The sequence below is a fragment of the Vicugna pacos genome, chromosome 7 (assembly GCF_048564905.1).
Source record: "Vicugna pacos chromosome 7, VicPac4, whole genome shotgun sequence".
Classification (NCBI taxonomy): Eukaryota; Metazoa; Chordata; class Mammalia; order Artiodactyla; family Camelidae; genus Vicugna; species Vicugna pacos.
This window is the reverse complement of record NC_132993.1, coordinates 51,191,239-51,204,769: the sequence shown is the minus strand read 5'-3', so window position 1 is coordinate 51,204,769 and position 13,531 is coordinate 51,191,239. Positions and strand designations below refer to the sequence as shown.

The 13,531-nt window shown below is 40.0% G+C and overlaps 1 protein-coding gene across 1 annotated transcript in view; it reads left to right on the top strand.

Annotated features, from left to right (window-relative positions):
* Positions 1–2,331: 2,331 nt before the first annotated feature.
* Positions 2,332–13,531, top strand: part of TSPAN13 (tetraspanin 13) — a 31,718-nt gene continuing 20,518 nt past the window's right edge. Inside the window, exon 1 of the mRNA XM_006211728.4 lies at positions 2,332–2,646. Within this exon, the coding sequence (XP_006211790.1) occupies positions 2,584–2,646 (63 nt within the window). The 5' untranslated portion in view covers positions 2,332–2,583. The remainder of the gene's footprint in view (positions 2,647–13,531) is intronic.

The following is a 13,531-nucleotide window of genomic DNA, read 5'->3' as shown; positions in this document are numbered from 1 at the left end:
GGTGTGCAACATCATAATTCCAAGTCCATGTACACTACAAAGTGATCACCACCTAAAGTCTAGTTACCACTTGTCATCATATGGTTGATCCTATTCTCCCACTTTGCCCACTTTGCCCCCTCTTCCCCTCTGGTAACCACCGATCTGTTCTCTGTGTCTATGAGTTTGTTTTTGTTTCGTTTTCTGATAGGTTTTATTTATTTATTTTTTAACCTTGTTGTTTGTTTTCCATATTTTAAATTTTTTTATTTTTGGATTTACAACGTTGTATTAGTTTCTGGCGTACAGCACAATGATTCAGTTATATATATATATATTCTTTTTCATTACAGGTTACTATAAGCCACTGAATACAGTTCCCCATGCTATACAGTAGGACGTTGTTGTTTATCTGTTCTGCACACAGTAGTTTGTATCAGCCAGTCCCGAACTCCCAACTGATAGGTTTCTTTAAACAAACTATGATTTTTTAGCTTTTCTAGCTCATTCTTTTTAGGGTGGGAGCAAATGGTCTTTTGCAAATTCCTACATCCAAATTCTAAGGATAAATCCCACTATGTTCACTTGTTTTCTTTTCCAATTTGCAATAATTCCTGTTTTCTCTGTTAAAGTCTATAACTCTTTTTAGACAACCCTCCTACAGCTGCAGCTCCTGCCTGATTTCTGTAACTACTCCCTTAAATCGCCCCTGCCAGCTCCTGCTGGCTCTGAGTTGCCTCAGCATCCTTTGTTGGCTTCCTTTAACCTTGTCCACATTTTTTGAAGGCAGTCTGTTTAGTAAACTCTTCTCAGTCATCTGAATGAGTCATCTCCTACCTGCTGGGCCCCTGACTGATGGATGACATTTCTCTGAAAAAAAAAAGTAAGAGATTCAGCCCACTGGGAGGTAGTAGAGAGTATTGTGAAGAAGGAGAAGAGAGAGTTGCTGCTGTTGTTTGGGTAATGTTGAAGTGGTGGCCCTGTTGGTGACATCCACAGATGGGAAAGCTAGGTCTCCCGCCAATACTCTTTCTTTAGTAAGCCTCTGGCTTCTAACCTGGAAAGCTGAGCACTAAAGTATTATTTGGGTTTCAGTGTAATTTTCTGAATTAATTTTTGGAATTAATTTTGGGTATATACCAAAGATTAATGCAGAATGTAAAGGCTAAAGAATCAATGCAGCCTTCTTGGTATGATGGGGCCTGGGGAGGTAAGGAGAGGTTAGAAGAGGGAGCAGACAATTCCAAGACGACTATTTTAATCAGATGCAATGTTTTATTTAACATATACAGTATTTACCATTTGCTATCACATACTTCACTCAGCACAAACCCTGAGGTTTCATATAAGTATCTGAAAATTTCTCTATAAGAACATTTTTTGGTAGAAGGAACCATAAAATAATCAAATCTTTGTTGGTTTAGCTTATTGCCAGGAACACAGTAGGTATTTAAAAACTATTAGATATATTAATAGTAGCTGACATTTACTGACTAGCCAGGCATTGTGCAAAAAGTGCTTCACATTCTGTTAATATCCCAAATTATAGAGGAGGAATCTGAGGATACATTATGCATTTCTACAGTAAACACTCAAAGTGATAATGAACTGACTGAGGTAGAGACTGGCACTTAAAATTTTTCACAGTTCTTATTGGTGCCAAACAAAAACCAAAAAACAAAACAAAACAAAAAACTAACCCAGTTTATTGATATTCAGGATTGGAAGACAAAAAACAAACAAACCAAAAAACCAAAACAAACAAAAAAAACCCACCCTCTCGATTTTCTTGGCATGCGTGTATTCGTAAAGTTTATCAGCATTTCTGCAAATCCCTGTGGGATAAATCTGACTGGACCAGAGTTACAATCACAGGCCATACATCTTGCCTATTTTCTAAGAGAAGCAGAGATTTCATTCTCTCTTTATTCTTTCACTTATTTCCTCCCTTTGATTTTTCCCCACTCCACTCTCTCTTTTCAGCCTTTCACAATCATTCATTAATTGCTTCATTTATTCTTTCCTTCCTTTATTTATTCAAGCAAGGCCAGGTGCTTAATTTAAAAATATTATTCAAAATGGTGCCACGTCACCCGCTGGGGAGAACCGAGAGGTTCTGTCATCTTTCTCCCTGCCAGCGTGGATCTCCGTCGATCCCCGCCCTCTTCTCCTCACCTGCTCCCCAGGCAGCTAGGTCGCAGTCACACACTCTGGCCTCGGGCACCCTCCCCCACGGCCTCTGCCCCTCCCCCCTCTCGCTGGGGCCGCCCCACCCCGCCCCTCCCGGATCCCGGAGAGCAGAGCGCATTTATTTGCATATTTCTACCTTTGTTCCCTCCCAGCAGCCAATCAGCGCGCGGGGAGAGACGGAGGGACTGGGCGGGGCTCCGGCTTCGGCTCCAGCTGCTGCGGCCGCAGGTTTCAGAGCGGGTCGGAGCCGGCGGGGGCGAGCCGCACACTGCAGCCCCAGCCCCGGGCTTCCCCGTCCGCGTCCCCGCTGCTGCCTCGCCTTGGCCAAGCCCCAAAGGCAAGGACAAAGGCTGTTCGGGAGGCTCCGCTGGAGCTAGATTTTACCTGCAGTTGCCGGGAACCACAGGCTCCAAGATGGTTTGCGGGGGCTTCGCGTGTTCCAAGAACTGCCTGTGCGCGCTCAACCTACTCTACACGGTGAGTATCCCGAAAGGGTTCCTCCTTGCCCGGGGGCTTTGCACCTGCTCCGGTGCTCCTTGGTTTTCTTGTCTGGCCAACGACTCTCTCATTTCATTCCGCACCCTCTTCCCGTCTTCCCACGCTCCGCGCGCCCCGGGCCTTGCCGTCAGTCCCCGCCGGGGACCGAAGCCGGCGATTGTCGCAGTCTCTTCCTCTCATTGTGAAGCCGCCGTCTTTCTGGCTCGCTGGCCGCGTCTCTGCCACATTGCTCTACCCCGCCCCCTCACCCACCGCCTTGTTTTCCAGTCATTCGACCAGACCTCCCCACTTTCCTATCCTTAGCCCTTTTGCAACTCTCTCTTGGTTTCCAAACCCATCTGGGGTGGATTTGGAGGAGGGAGGGCCGCCTGGGATTTGAAGACAGTTGTGTAAAAATAGCGTGATCTGAAACTGACAAGGCAGCATATGGATGGCGTGCGTCTTGTTTAGTTCTACGTGCGCACTTGTGATTTTAATTGAGGCCACCGGGTAGGTTCACAGGATATCCGCAGCTTCCGAAGTTTGTTTCGTGCTTACAAAAAGGAATGTCTTTTTTTCGGAGCGGGGGTGAGGGCGGAGTTTTGCTTATACCTGATGCTTTTCCCATGTGTCTCACCTCTTATCAATAGCTTAACTCCATTTTAAGCGAAATCCTCCAGTAAATAAGCAAGCCTCCACCCAATTGTTTCGTTCCCTGACAACTAGCTTGGGCCATGTAGTTTTAACCCTGCAGTCTATCTTTGTGATTTTCGAGGGGCCATTCTGGTTGAACTGGAGGATGAGGGAGCAGGTTGCCATTTATCGATCGCCTACCACGTCCCAGGTTTTCCACACATGATTTCGTTCTTCTTTCTGACAGCCATCAGAGGCAAAGGGCATTGTCTAAATTTCATACATAAGATAGCAGACCAAAAAGGGTTTTAATAAGTTTACATAGCTGGTAGTTGGCAAATCAGGAGTGGAACCCAGGCTGTGGAATCCAGATATTTTCACAGGCTTCTTGACTAGGCGGAAGAAACTTCCTCTTTTGTCATCATCCCTTCATCATAGTCTTGCTCCCTTCTATAAATACACCTGGCGTTTTGCAGCACCCACCCTGAAAACAAACCCAGCTCCTCTGCATTAGCAGAGAGCTAGGCCATTTGTGCCAGCTTGGGTTACATCCTTGGAATGGAGAGGCTGCCTTGTAGTCACCAGCAGGAGAGAGAGGCCGGGTCATTTTACCGCTGCTTTTCCTTTGTATGTGAACATGGTTGCAGAGCTTGGAAAGCAAGACAGAAACTGGAGTAAAGGATGCTCTTCTGGCTAGTGAGCAGGAATCTAATCAACATGTCACTAATGGTGGACTTGGGAAAAATTCTAGAACACATGGTGATTCAACTCCTTATAATTGGCAAGCCATGTCAAGTTTCAGATCGAAATCCACCTTTGTCTCACCTGAAGCATACCTATCATGCTGATTATTAAGTAAATGCTGACCAATTCTCCAGGTATTTTCTTTTATTGGCGTTAGTGGCCTGCTTAGAACTTCACATTCTCCATTTTATACTGAGTTCTGCTCTCCCCTCCCCCATGGTTTAGTCACCTGTTCACCAGACACTTAACCTTGTAGTATCTGTTTACACACAGTAGAATGTCTGTTTTGCATACTTACTTGACTCAGGGGTCTATATAGACTAGTGTGCTATATATGTGTGTGTGTGTGTGTGTGTGTGTATATACATATATATTTTCAGGCAAGTTATTTTTAAATCTAGTTCTTTTGCTTTAAAGATATGTCATTTCTAGTTGTATTTACTGTATATCAGAAAAGCAAGGAGAAAGGTAATTCTAAAGGAACATATTAAGACTCATATCTATTCTAAATTCTTGACCTTCACGATATATTCTATTAATTTTGATAGCTATGCAGTAGAACTTAATTGCAAATTCAAAGGACTATACAAATAAATGGTTATCCCTTTTTAAAGATTAGCCGTTTTAGAAAAAGGATATTTCTGTAAATGAATTAGCATCTACTGTTTATACCTTGTGAGCAATTAAATGAGTTCAGCAATTTATCTTGGAAATAAATGAAAGGTAAAAGTTGAACCAGGTTTTAAATAGATGCTAAAAATGTGCCACTGCTATTGTTTAGATTCTGTATCTTCTCTAGTCTCTCCTTAACATTTTAAGATGGGAAATGTGAAGTAGTTGGGGGCAGGATTGAGGCTGAAGTTTCTGGAGACCTTTCTTTTTAAGACATAAATAGAAGGACCCTTTTAAGGTTCTGATCACACTGGGTCCCTGCCTCTAAAATATGCTCAAAGTTATAGGATTGGATCTGAGATCATTTCTAAAAGTGTTAGTAAAACAGGATTGTGTATGCGAGTGGCAGGTGTAAAGGCCATGACCTGCTTTAAGAGTCATCACTCTTGTGTTAAAGCATTTTCCTGAGGAACTTAGAACCCTAGCAGCCTAACTGTCCACGTGCTTAAGTGGCCTACTAGTGACCTTGAGATGAGAACAGAATTTATGATCAGTCCAGAAAGCATGTCATTAAAATAGGTTGGCTGGAACATCCCCCAAACTTGTTATGGACTTTTGATCTCTAGCCAAAGCCTGATTTTTGTCATCGTTTATGGTTTGGTTGCTTTAATTAATAGAATCCCTAGGAGTGAACAACTTTAAGTTAGTATAATGAATATGAACAGTTTATAGATACAGGAGGAAAGGGAGAAGCTATGATCTCTTTATGTACCTTCATGGTGTTCTATGAAAGAGAATGACTTGCTTTAGAACTTCCTGTATGTAAAGACATTGAAAATTTCTTCACTCAAATATTGATTGAGTGTCTACAATGTGCAAGGCACTATTCTCAGTCTGGGAATACAGCAGTGAACCAAACTTGGCTTTAAAATCAATGTGCCTTTATGAAGTCTCTTGTTCATTCCCATCTTCTCTACATATGATCTCGAGAACATTATTCAGTCAATAAACATTTGCCTACTGTGTGTACTCTGCTGAGGACAGTGGGAAATAATAGGCAGATGCCTACTATGTGAAGACAGGATCTAGTTGGGGTTTATGGAGTAGGAAAATTAATGCTATCTAAGGGAAGGACTGATTTTAGATCATAAAATTTAGCACTAGGGGAGATCTTTGTGGGTTAGAGAAGTTGAGGGAGTAAAGAGGGTATGATTGAATAGGGGAAATGTAGAAATAGCTCGGGTCTTTTTATACTATTCAGGATATAAATACAAGTGGGAAAATGGTCTATTTTATTTTTAATAATTTATTTTAAAATAATTTTGATGGAAAATATTTTGACAAAAAGTACAAAATAACTTCAAAAATTATTCCTAGTGATCTGTGAGGAATTTTAGGAAGTATGAAATAAGTGCTCTATTAAATATGTAACATTTTGAGGATTTATAATATATCTCCTCATGCTGCTGCTTAAGCAGAGAAGAAAAGACTTCTAGGAATTGCACTGCTATTTATATGTATGTGTGTGTATATATTATATATATGTGAATAATTTTAATTAAGAATGTAAGGAACAGAAAGTAACTTGTGGTTTTAAAATGAGAAGGGGCATTTTAGAAGTTTCAGTTTTGTTTTCTTATTCTGTATTTATTCTTCTAAAATCATTCTCTGTTTATGTTGGATTTTTTTGCCATATTTTTTCCATACCTTTGGTGGCTTTGGGAAAAATCTCTATGCAGTTGAACAGTATATTGATTTATGTTGATTCCAAGGCATATGTTTATTTGCATTTTAATTATCTCTGAAATTGAAATTGCCTTGAAGTAGGTAAAACATGTCAGATTTTATGTATATATATAAACTTTTTTCATTATATATAAATAAAAATTTATACAATCTATGGAGAGAAAAAGAGCTGGATTCAGGAGGAAAACCTAAGTGTGAATACCATCTTTACAACTTGCTTGGAATTTAACCTTCGTCAAAAGCCTCCATCTGAACTTCAGGGTTTTTTCACTTATAAACTGGAGATGATATTTTTCATTCTTCCCTCATGGTGTCATTAGGATAAAATGAGAGAAAGTGAGTAAATGTTTTGGATGCACTATAGAAGAAAAGTAAGTTGTTACAGCTTTGCGGAAAGTCGAATCATTTTAAAATTCCTGAATTACAAACCGATACGGTACAATGAAAAGATTTTCGAGCCGTTGGACTGGTATTAACTCAAGCAGGCCCTACGGAGGCAGGAGTTCATACCCTCAAAATACTAATATTAATCTTTCAGCTGTAAGTAAAAATGACTGAGGTGTGGTGAGTATAAATTTGGAATGATTTGCCTGTGCATTTTTTGAGTCCTATTCTGGTCATTAGAGTGCAGGAAAACTATTATTTTGTTCAGTCTCCACCCCAAAATAAATGACAAAGAATAATACTTCAGCCAAAGAAAAATAAACTTACTCCATTTGCTTCCAAATGATTGCATTTGCCATTTTTCAAAATTCTGATCATCATTTTTTTAAGTTATTCTTGTTTATATTTTAATGTGTGGTTAGGTTTATTATTACTTCTCTCTGCCCTTGTTCAAACTACTGAATGAATTTAAAGTATTTAAGTGGTTGCTAAATATTTACTTGCATTTTGAATTTGAAAATGATTCACTATTGACAGAACCTGGAATTTTCACATGATGCTGTTGAGTTGATATTTATAGTCAGCCATTGTGCCAAATATGTTTGTGAAATTTCCCAACTTTTGATTTTAAAACAGAGTAACAAAAATGTGCCATTTATGTCATTGCTCACTTGAAATGAGGTTTTGACTTTCACAAAGTTCAATGACATAATTCAGAGGCATTTACAAAGAAAGAGAACTTATTTGGGGGATAATTGTATTTCAGCATATATTTGAAAAGTGAGAATTGAACATCTCAGAGGTTTAATTTACATACAGTGTTATGTGGTTACAAGTGGGCCATCATCACTCCAAACATTTGAATTACTGGAGAAGACAGACTAGGTTTAGTTCCTCTTCCTTCTTATCACATTTCACCTGAATTGATCCTCCAAATTATCATATTTAATTAACTGTAAAATGAATAATCCAGACCCACTTGTAGTGATGGATGAAGACTCTTAGAGAATAACCCCAGATTCCTTAGCATGCCATTCAAGGTCTTTCACCATCTGCTTCTCCCATCTGCATCCCTTTGTAGATTTCAGCCACAGAGGATTCCCCATTTTGCCCTTTGCTGCCTGTCTTTGCTGATCCTCTGCTCTTGACCCATAATACCTTGCTCTGTCTTTGTAAAGTTACTCAAATAAAGCCTCCTGCTTCTTTAGTCAAAAGGAATTGTTTCCTTAAAATTTAACTTGGGAATCTTAATACTTGAGTGCCATTCCAGACTAATTCAATCAGGATTTCAGGCAGAGGGAGGTGGCATTTTTTTTTTAAACCCCTTTTAAAAAGCTTCCTAGCTAATTCTAAATTACAGTGAGGGCTGAGAGCCAGTGTTGTAAGGTTTTATTTAATTCTATCTTTGCCGTTGACCATACCAATGCTCTATATTATAGATAGCTTTGTGTTTGCTTTTATCCCCAGCTAGACCATTTACCTTTTGTTGACAGAAATCATAGCCTTCTTTTTGTTACGTCCTTTAGTTCGTAGCTTTTTTTTTTTTAACACAAAGCTTATACTCTGTAAATACCTCTTGAATTGGATTTGCAGAATTGGCTGCCCCCTTTTTACCAGACATAAAACATACCTGATGAAGACTTACATAAATATGATAATTTGATCAAAATTAAATCTAGAAGACAGCCAGATATTTTAAAACATGAAAGTTAACATTGGGTTAAATAATAATAAGTAGGAATTGCGTTTATCTATCTTGTGTAGAATCTAATATGTTTCTTGAAATACTCTTTTTTCTTTCGTTGTTGGCCAGCCTTTCCTGTATGTCTGAGATTTTTCTGTAACTTTTCCCATGAGCGAATCAACTTCCTGTAAAATATAATCACAGTTGGCTAGAGTTCTTTATATCATCAATCTAATATATTATTATTAGTCTAATATAAATATATTACAAGATGAACCCAAATAATTTTTATTTTGTTCATTCCAGTAATATTAACTGAGCATCAGCAGCAGAGAGCAGAACAAGTCAAAACATCCTGCCTTCATGGATCTTAAATTTGGGGGAGAAGATAGATGATAAGGAAATAAATTATACATCATGTTAGAAGATAAAAATAAAAAGTGCTATGGGGAAAAATGGAGTAGGGAGGATGATGAGTGATGGGGCAGTGGGCTGGGATGATGTTACAGATGTTATATGTGGTGTCAGGATTATATTTGGCATTACGTATGTGTTATACATGGTGGTCAGGGTTAGCCTGCTTGGGAAGGCAGCACTGGAACAAAGACTTGATGGAGATGAAGGACAGACATCTGGAAAAAGTGTTTCAGGTCAAGGGAATGGCCTTTGGAAAGATCCTGAAGGAGTATTCCTGGTTTATGCAAGGAATGGAAAAGAATCCAGGGTGACTGGAACAGAGCAAGCAAGGAGCAGAGTGAGTCACGGAAGTTCAAGGAGCCAGATTGAAGGGCCTTGAGAGCACTGTGAGGACTTGAGCTTCTGCACCAAGTGAAATGGGGAGGCGTTGGTGGCTTTGGGCTTGATTTTCATTTAAATGTTTTTCTGGCTGCAGAATTGAGAACAGATTCTAGATGGCAAAAATAGTAGGAGGGACATCTCATGTAAGGCTATTGCAGTAATTTAGGCAAGAGATGATAGAGATTTGGACCAATATGATAGCAATGGAAGTAAGAGAAATTGTCAGATTTGGGGTATATTTTGAAGATGAGGACAACATAATTTCCTGATGGATTAGGGGTGTGAGAGAGACCAGTCACAGATTACTGGTGATTATGGCCTATGCAGCTGGCTGGCTGGATCTGTCCTTAACAGAAATGGAGAATACGCTGGGTGAAACAGGCTTCAAAAGGAAAATAAGGGGTTCAGTATTAGATGTGATGCCAAACAGATACACAAGTGGAGCTGTCAAGTAGCAGGTAGACGAATAGCGATGAAGTTCAGGGTGAGGAATAGCTGGAGGTTTAAATTCAGGGAGTCATCAATGTAGAGAATGATATTCAGAGTTTAGAATTGCTGCTGGATGAGATCAACAAGTTAGTGAGGAGTGATGGAGAAGGTGGTCTGTGGATTGAACCAAGGACACTCGTGTGATGACAGTTCCAGGGGACAAGGAGAAGCCAATAAAGGAGCCTGAGAAGAAATGGCTGGTCAGATAGAAGGAAAACCTGGTAGAGACTGGCATCCTCGAAGCCAAAGTGCACATCATTTTAAGGAGACAGAACTGAACATCTGTGACAAATGCTGCTGAGTGAGATGAGGAGTAAGACATGGTTCTTGAATTGACCAATGAAGAAGTCATTGAAGGAAAGCAATTACCCTTTTATTTTTTTCATATGATAGACTGTATGTCCCTCAACAGTAAAGACCATGTCCCAATCACTCCTGCTTTCCTGAGTGCCCAGCACAGCCTTGGCACATGGTTGGCATTTAGTTGACTGAATGAAGGAATCAGTGCAGGGTTATTTTGCCCATAACTCTTGTCTCCTAGAACTGCTCTGAAGAAGGAAGGAGTAAGGTGGGGTTGAAACTTTGTTGGAAGCTATGAGTGCCACCTCAAACTGGTTATCCCTGGAAAATGGCAAGTCAGGGCTGTTGATTCTCTTTATATAGTTTCTTCCAGAGAATATTATATACTATGTATTTTGTGCCTTGTAAGTATGAAGCAACCTGCTTGGCACCAAGGAGAACAGAGAGAAGAAAAATAAGTGACAAAGGCACTTCAGCCATCCTGGTGTCATTTGAAGAATGAAAATGAAACAAAGAGCTGAGGTCTTGGCTTCAACACTAATAAATGTCTGGTTATTTAGCAATATCTAGATTATTTATAGAATTTTCAGATTTCTATCCAGATATTTGGCATTGGAGAAACACATGCTTCATCATGGATGAATCATTCCTCATTTTCCACATTAGGCAGAAGTTCAGAGGGAGAGTTCAGTGTTCAGGTGTGATTCCTTCACCACATGTTGAAGCATGGAGAGGAGAGGTGGTCTGGGGCCTTTGTTCTTCTGAGTCTGTGGGTGCTGTGGTACATTTTGGTGGTGCAGTCCTTCTAACTCTCATTCCTGGTACAAGTTTCTGACCTTCCACTACCATCATGACTTCTCTCTGGCTTTAATGCGGCAAAACATTTTTAAATAATTTAACTACAGAATCACATCCAGTTTTTTCAAATGTTTTACATTTCTCTTTCATCCTCAGAGCAATTCACTTACCCTGGTAGAATTTGGATGCTCAAAAAAAAATGTAGCTGTTTTAGAAATGATTCGAGTCTCTCGATGCATCTTGTTCCTGAAATGTGGATATTTGAGGAAAGAATAAAGATCTCTCTTTTGTAGGTTATATAGAGGAGGAATAACCTGGGACATTCTTAGGCTAGATTTCTTCCCCCCAAATATTGATCAGGTTAGGGGGAAGCATGCGCCTATCCCTCAAACATAATGAGCAAGATCAGGAGTTCCTGGGTTCAGCATTGTATTTTGAGTCCCTCTTGTGTACCAGGCACGCAGCCAGGTGCTAGGGCTATCAGGTCAACAGGTGCTTTGATTGTATGGTGCTTCAAGTATAGAGGGCTCATTAGAAGAATTCAAAGTATGGCTGGAGGTGGTGAATAGTGGCTAATGAATTACCTCCAGAGGTAATCCAGGCCCTTCACATCCTTGGATTTGTCAGCCTGGGATTTGGCTTTATTCTGAGATTAGAAACAAAAGATAGCCAGTATGGGTATGACCTGATCTTATCGGCCTTAAATAAAAGACCATCAGAGACCACCATATTAGGAATAGAGTCCAGATGCAGGTAACTAAAAGCCAGCTACTGCTGCTTAAAATAGTAAGCTCTATCATTTTCATGTGGCAAGATGTCTAGAGGTAGGGAGTCTGGAGCAGGTGCACATAAAGTCATGTTATCAAGGTCCTAGTCTTCTTTCCTGCCCCACCATCCTTGGTATGTGGCTTTCTTCCTTGTCACCCAGTTACATCTGCAGCTCTAGGTGTCATGATTTGTTCCGTGCTGGGAGGGGGATGATGCTGTAAAATGCTTTTCCGTGTAAAGCTCTGTGTGTGTGTATTTTATAGAAGAGTTTTATTGAGGTGTTAATGACCTGCAGTAAGTTGCACATATTTAAAGTATAAATTTGATAAAGTTTTGACCCATATATACACCTGTGAACCCATCATCACATTCAAGAACTTGAGTGTATCATCACCCTGCAGTTTCCTTATCCTCCTTTGTAATCCCTCCCTCCTGCCGCACAACCTCTGCTCCCAACGCTGACCTGCTCAGCAGTGAAGTTGAGGCTAGAATTCAATTTTGTAAGCCTGGGGAGGGTGTTGCAGGAGGAAGATGGCCTGGGACATTTCTCTGACTTGTTGATTCCCTTCTTATTTTGTCCTTAGAGTAAAAAGTTTTGGGGAGGTCTTTTCGGCTAAAAGGGAGGACTCAGATTTCTTAGAAGTGCATTGACAAAAGTGAAGGATTTAGAGTTAGTCTAGGTGGGAACAGTGGTCACAGTGGGGAATGTAGACAGAGTCACTGCAAGTTTGTATTAAAGTATTAAAAAATTAATGATAAACACTTGCAAGATGAAGCTTGTATTACCCTGAGTTCTTTATAAGTTAATGATGAGCTTAAAAGAATGTATGGGCGAGATAGCGCAAACTCTTACAGGGATATAATTGGGAGATCCAATAGTTGGATCATCAAGTACAGGCCGGATCAAGGGGTTCAGAAGAGATCAGGCTCTCTTGCCCCTTCTGTTCACTTCACAGCCCAGCTTGCCACTGCTTTGATTCTTCTTGAGGTTAGATCTTTCCATGTGAGAGATAGCCACTGGCAGAATCAGTTTTCATTGTCCTTATAGCTTGCTCTACTAGAGGAACCTTTTTTTTTTTTCTTTCAATATTCTTGTGTTATCATATGGAACGTGCTAATTGATCCTGTTGGTCTGTGGACCCAACCCAGAGACTGATCACTATGGATAGGGGGATGAGTGACTATGATTGCTGCTGGTAGTGGTTGGAGTGGGCAATGAGACATGGTGATGAAGAGTTTTACCAGAAATGTATGTGCTGGGTTGTAAAAGCACCATATGTCCCTCACAGAGATCATCCTTCCTCTAAGCGGAAACTGGTCTGATTCTTCTGTTCCTAATTCTAGACTGTTCTAGAAATCCCTTCATCATTGGAAAGGCTTGCTGTAGTGATTTAATACTTCAACACCCACTTAAGCTATTATAAAGAACATTATGCACAACATATTTTTGGTCTTTTTTCTGTAGTGGCACTGTGTGTATAGATCCAAAAAGTGCGTAAGTACCTGTTTATTAGTTTCAAACAATTTTATTTTCTAGAGTGATCTCGAGACAAAGACTCTTCATCCTGAGTAGACTTTCTTGCTCCCTTATTATCGATGCCCTGTGTGCTTGTGTGTGAATGTGGGGGTAGGAGACATATATTCTAAGTTGGGTCGAAGAAAAATAAAAAGCACAAAATGAATAAGCAAGGATTTGGTAGTTAACTAATAGAAAAGTTGTATGAGGACCTTATTGTTCTTTTATACATGACTGTGCAACCAGGTCTCACAGGGAGTAGTTAAGGAGATGCCATTCAAACGTGTATCAATCTGGCAACAAAGCAAGAACTACAACTTCTGCATTGTAATACTGTCTTTAGTACTGTATCTCAATGTTAGAAGTTACTTAACTATGCTGTTAGATGCTATGATACAGTCCTACACGGATTA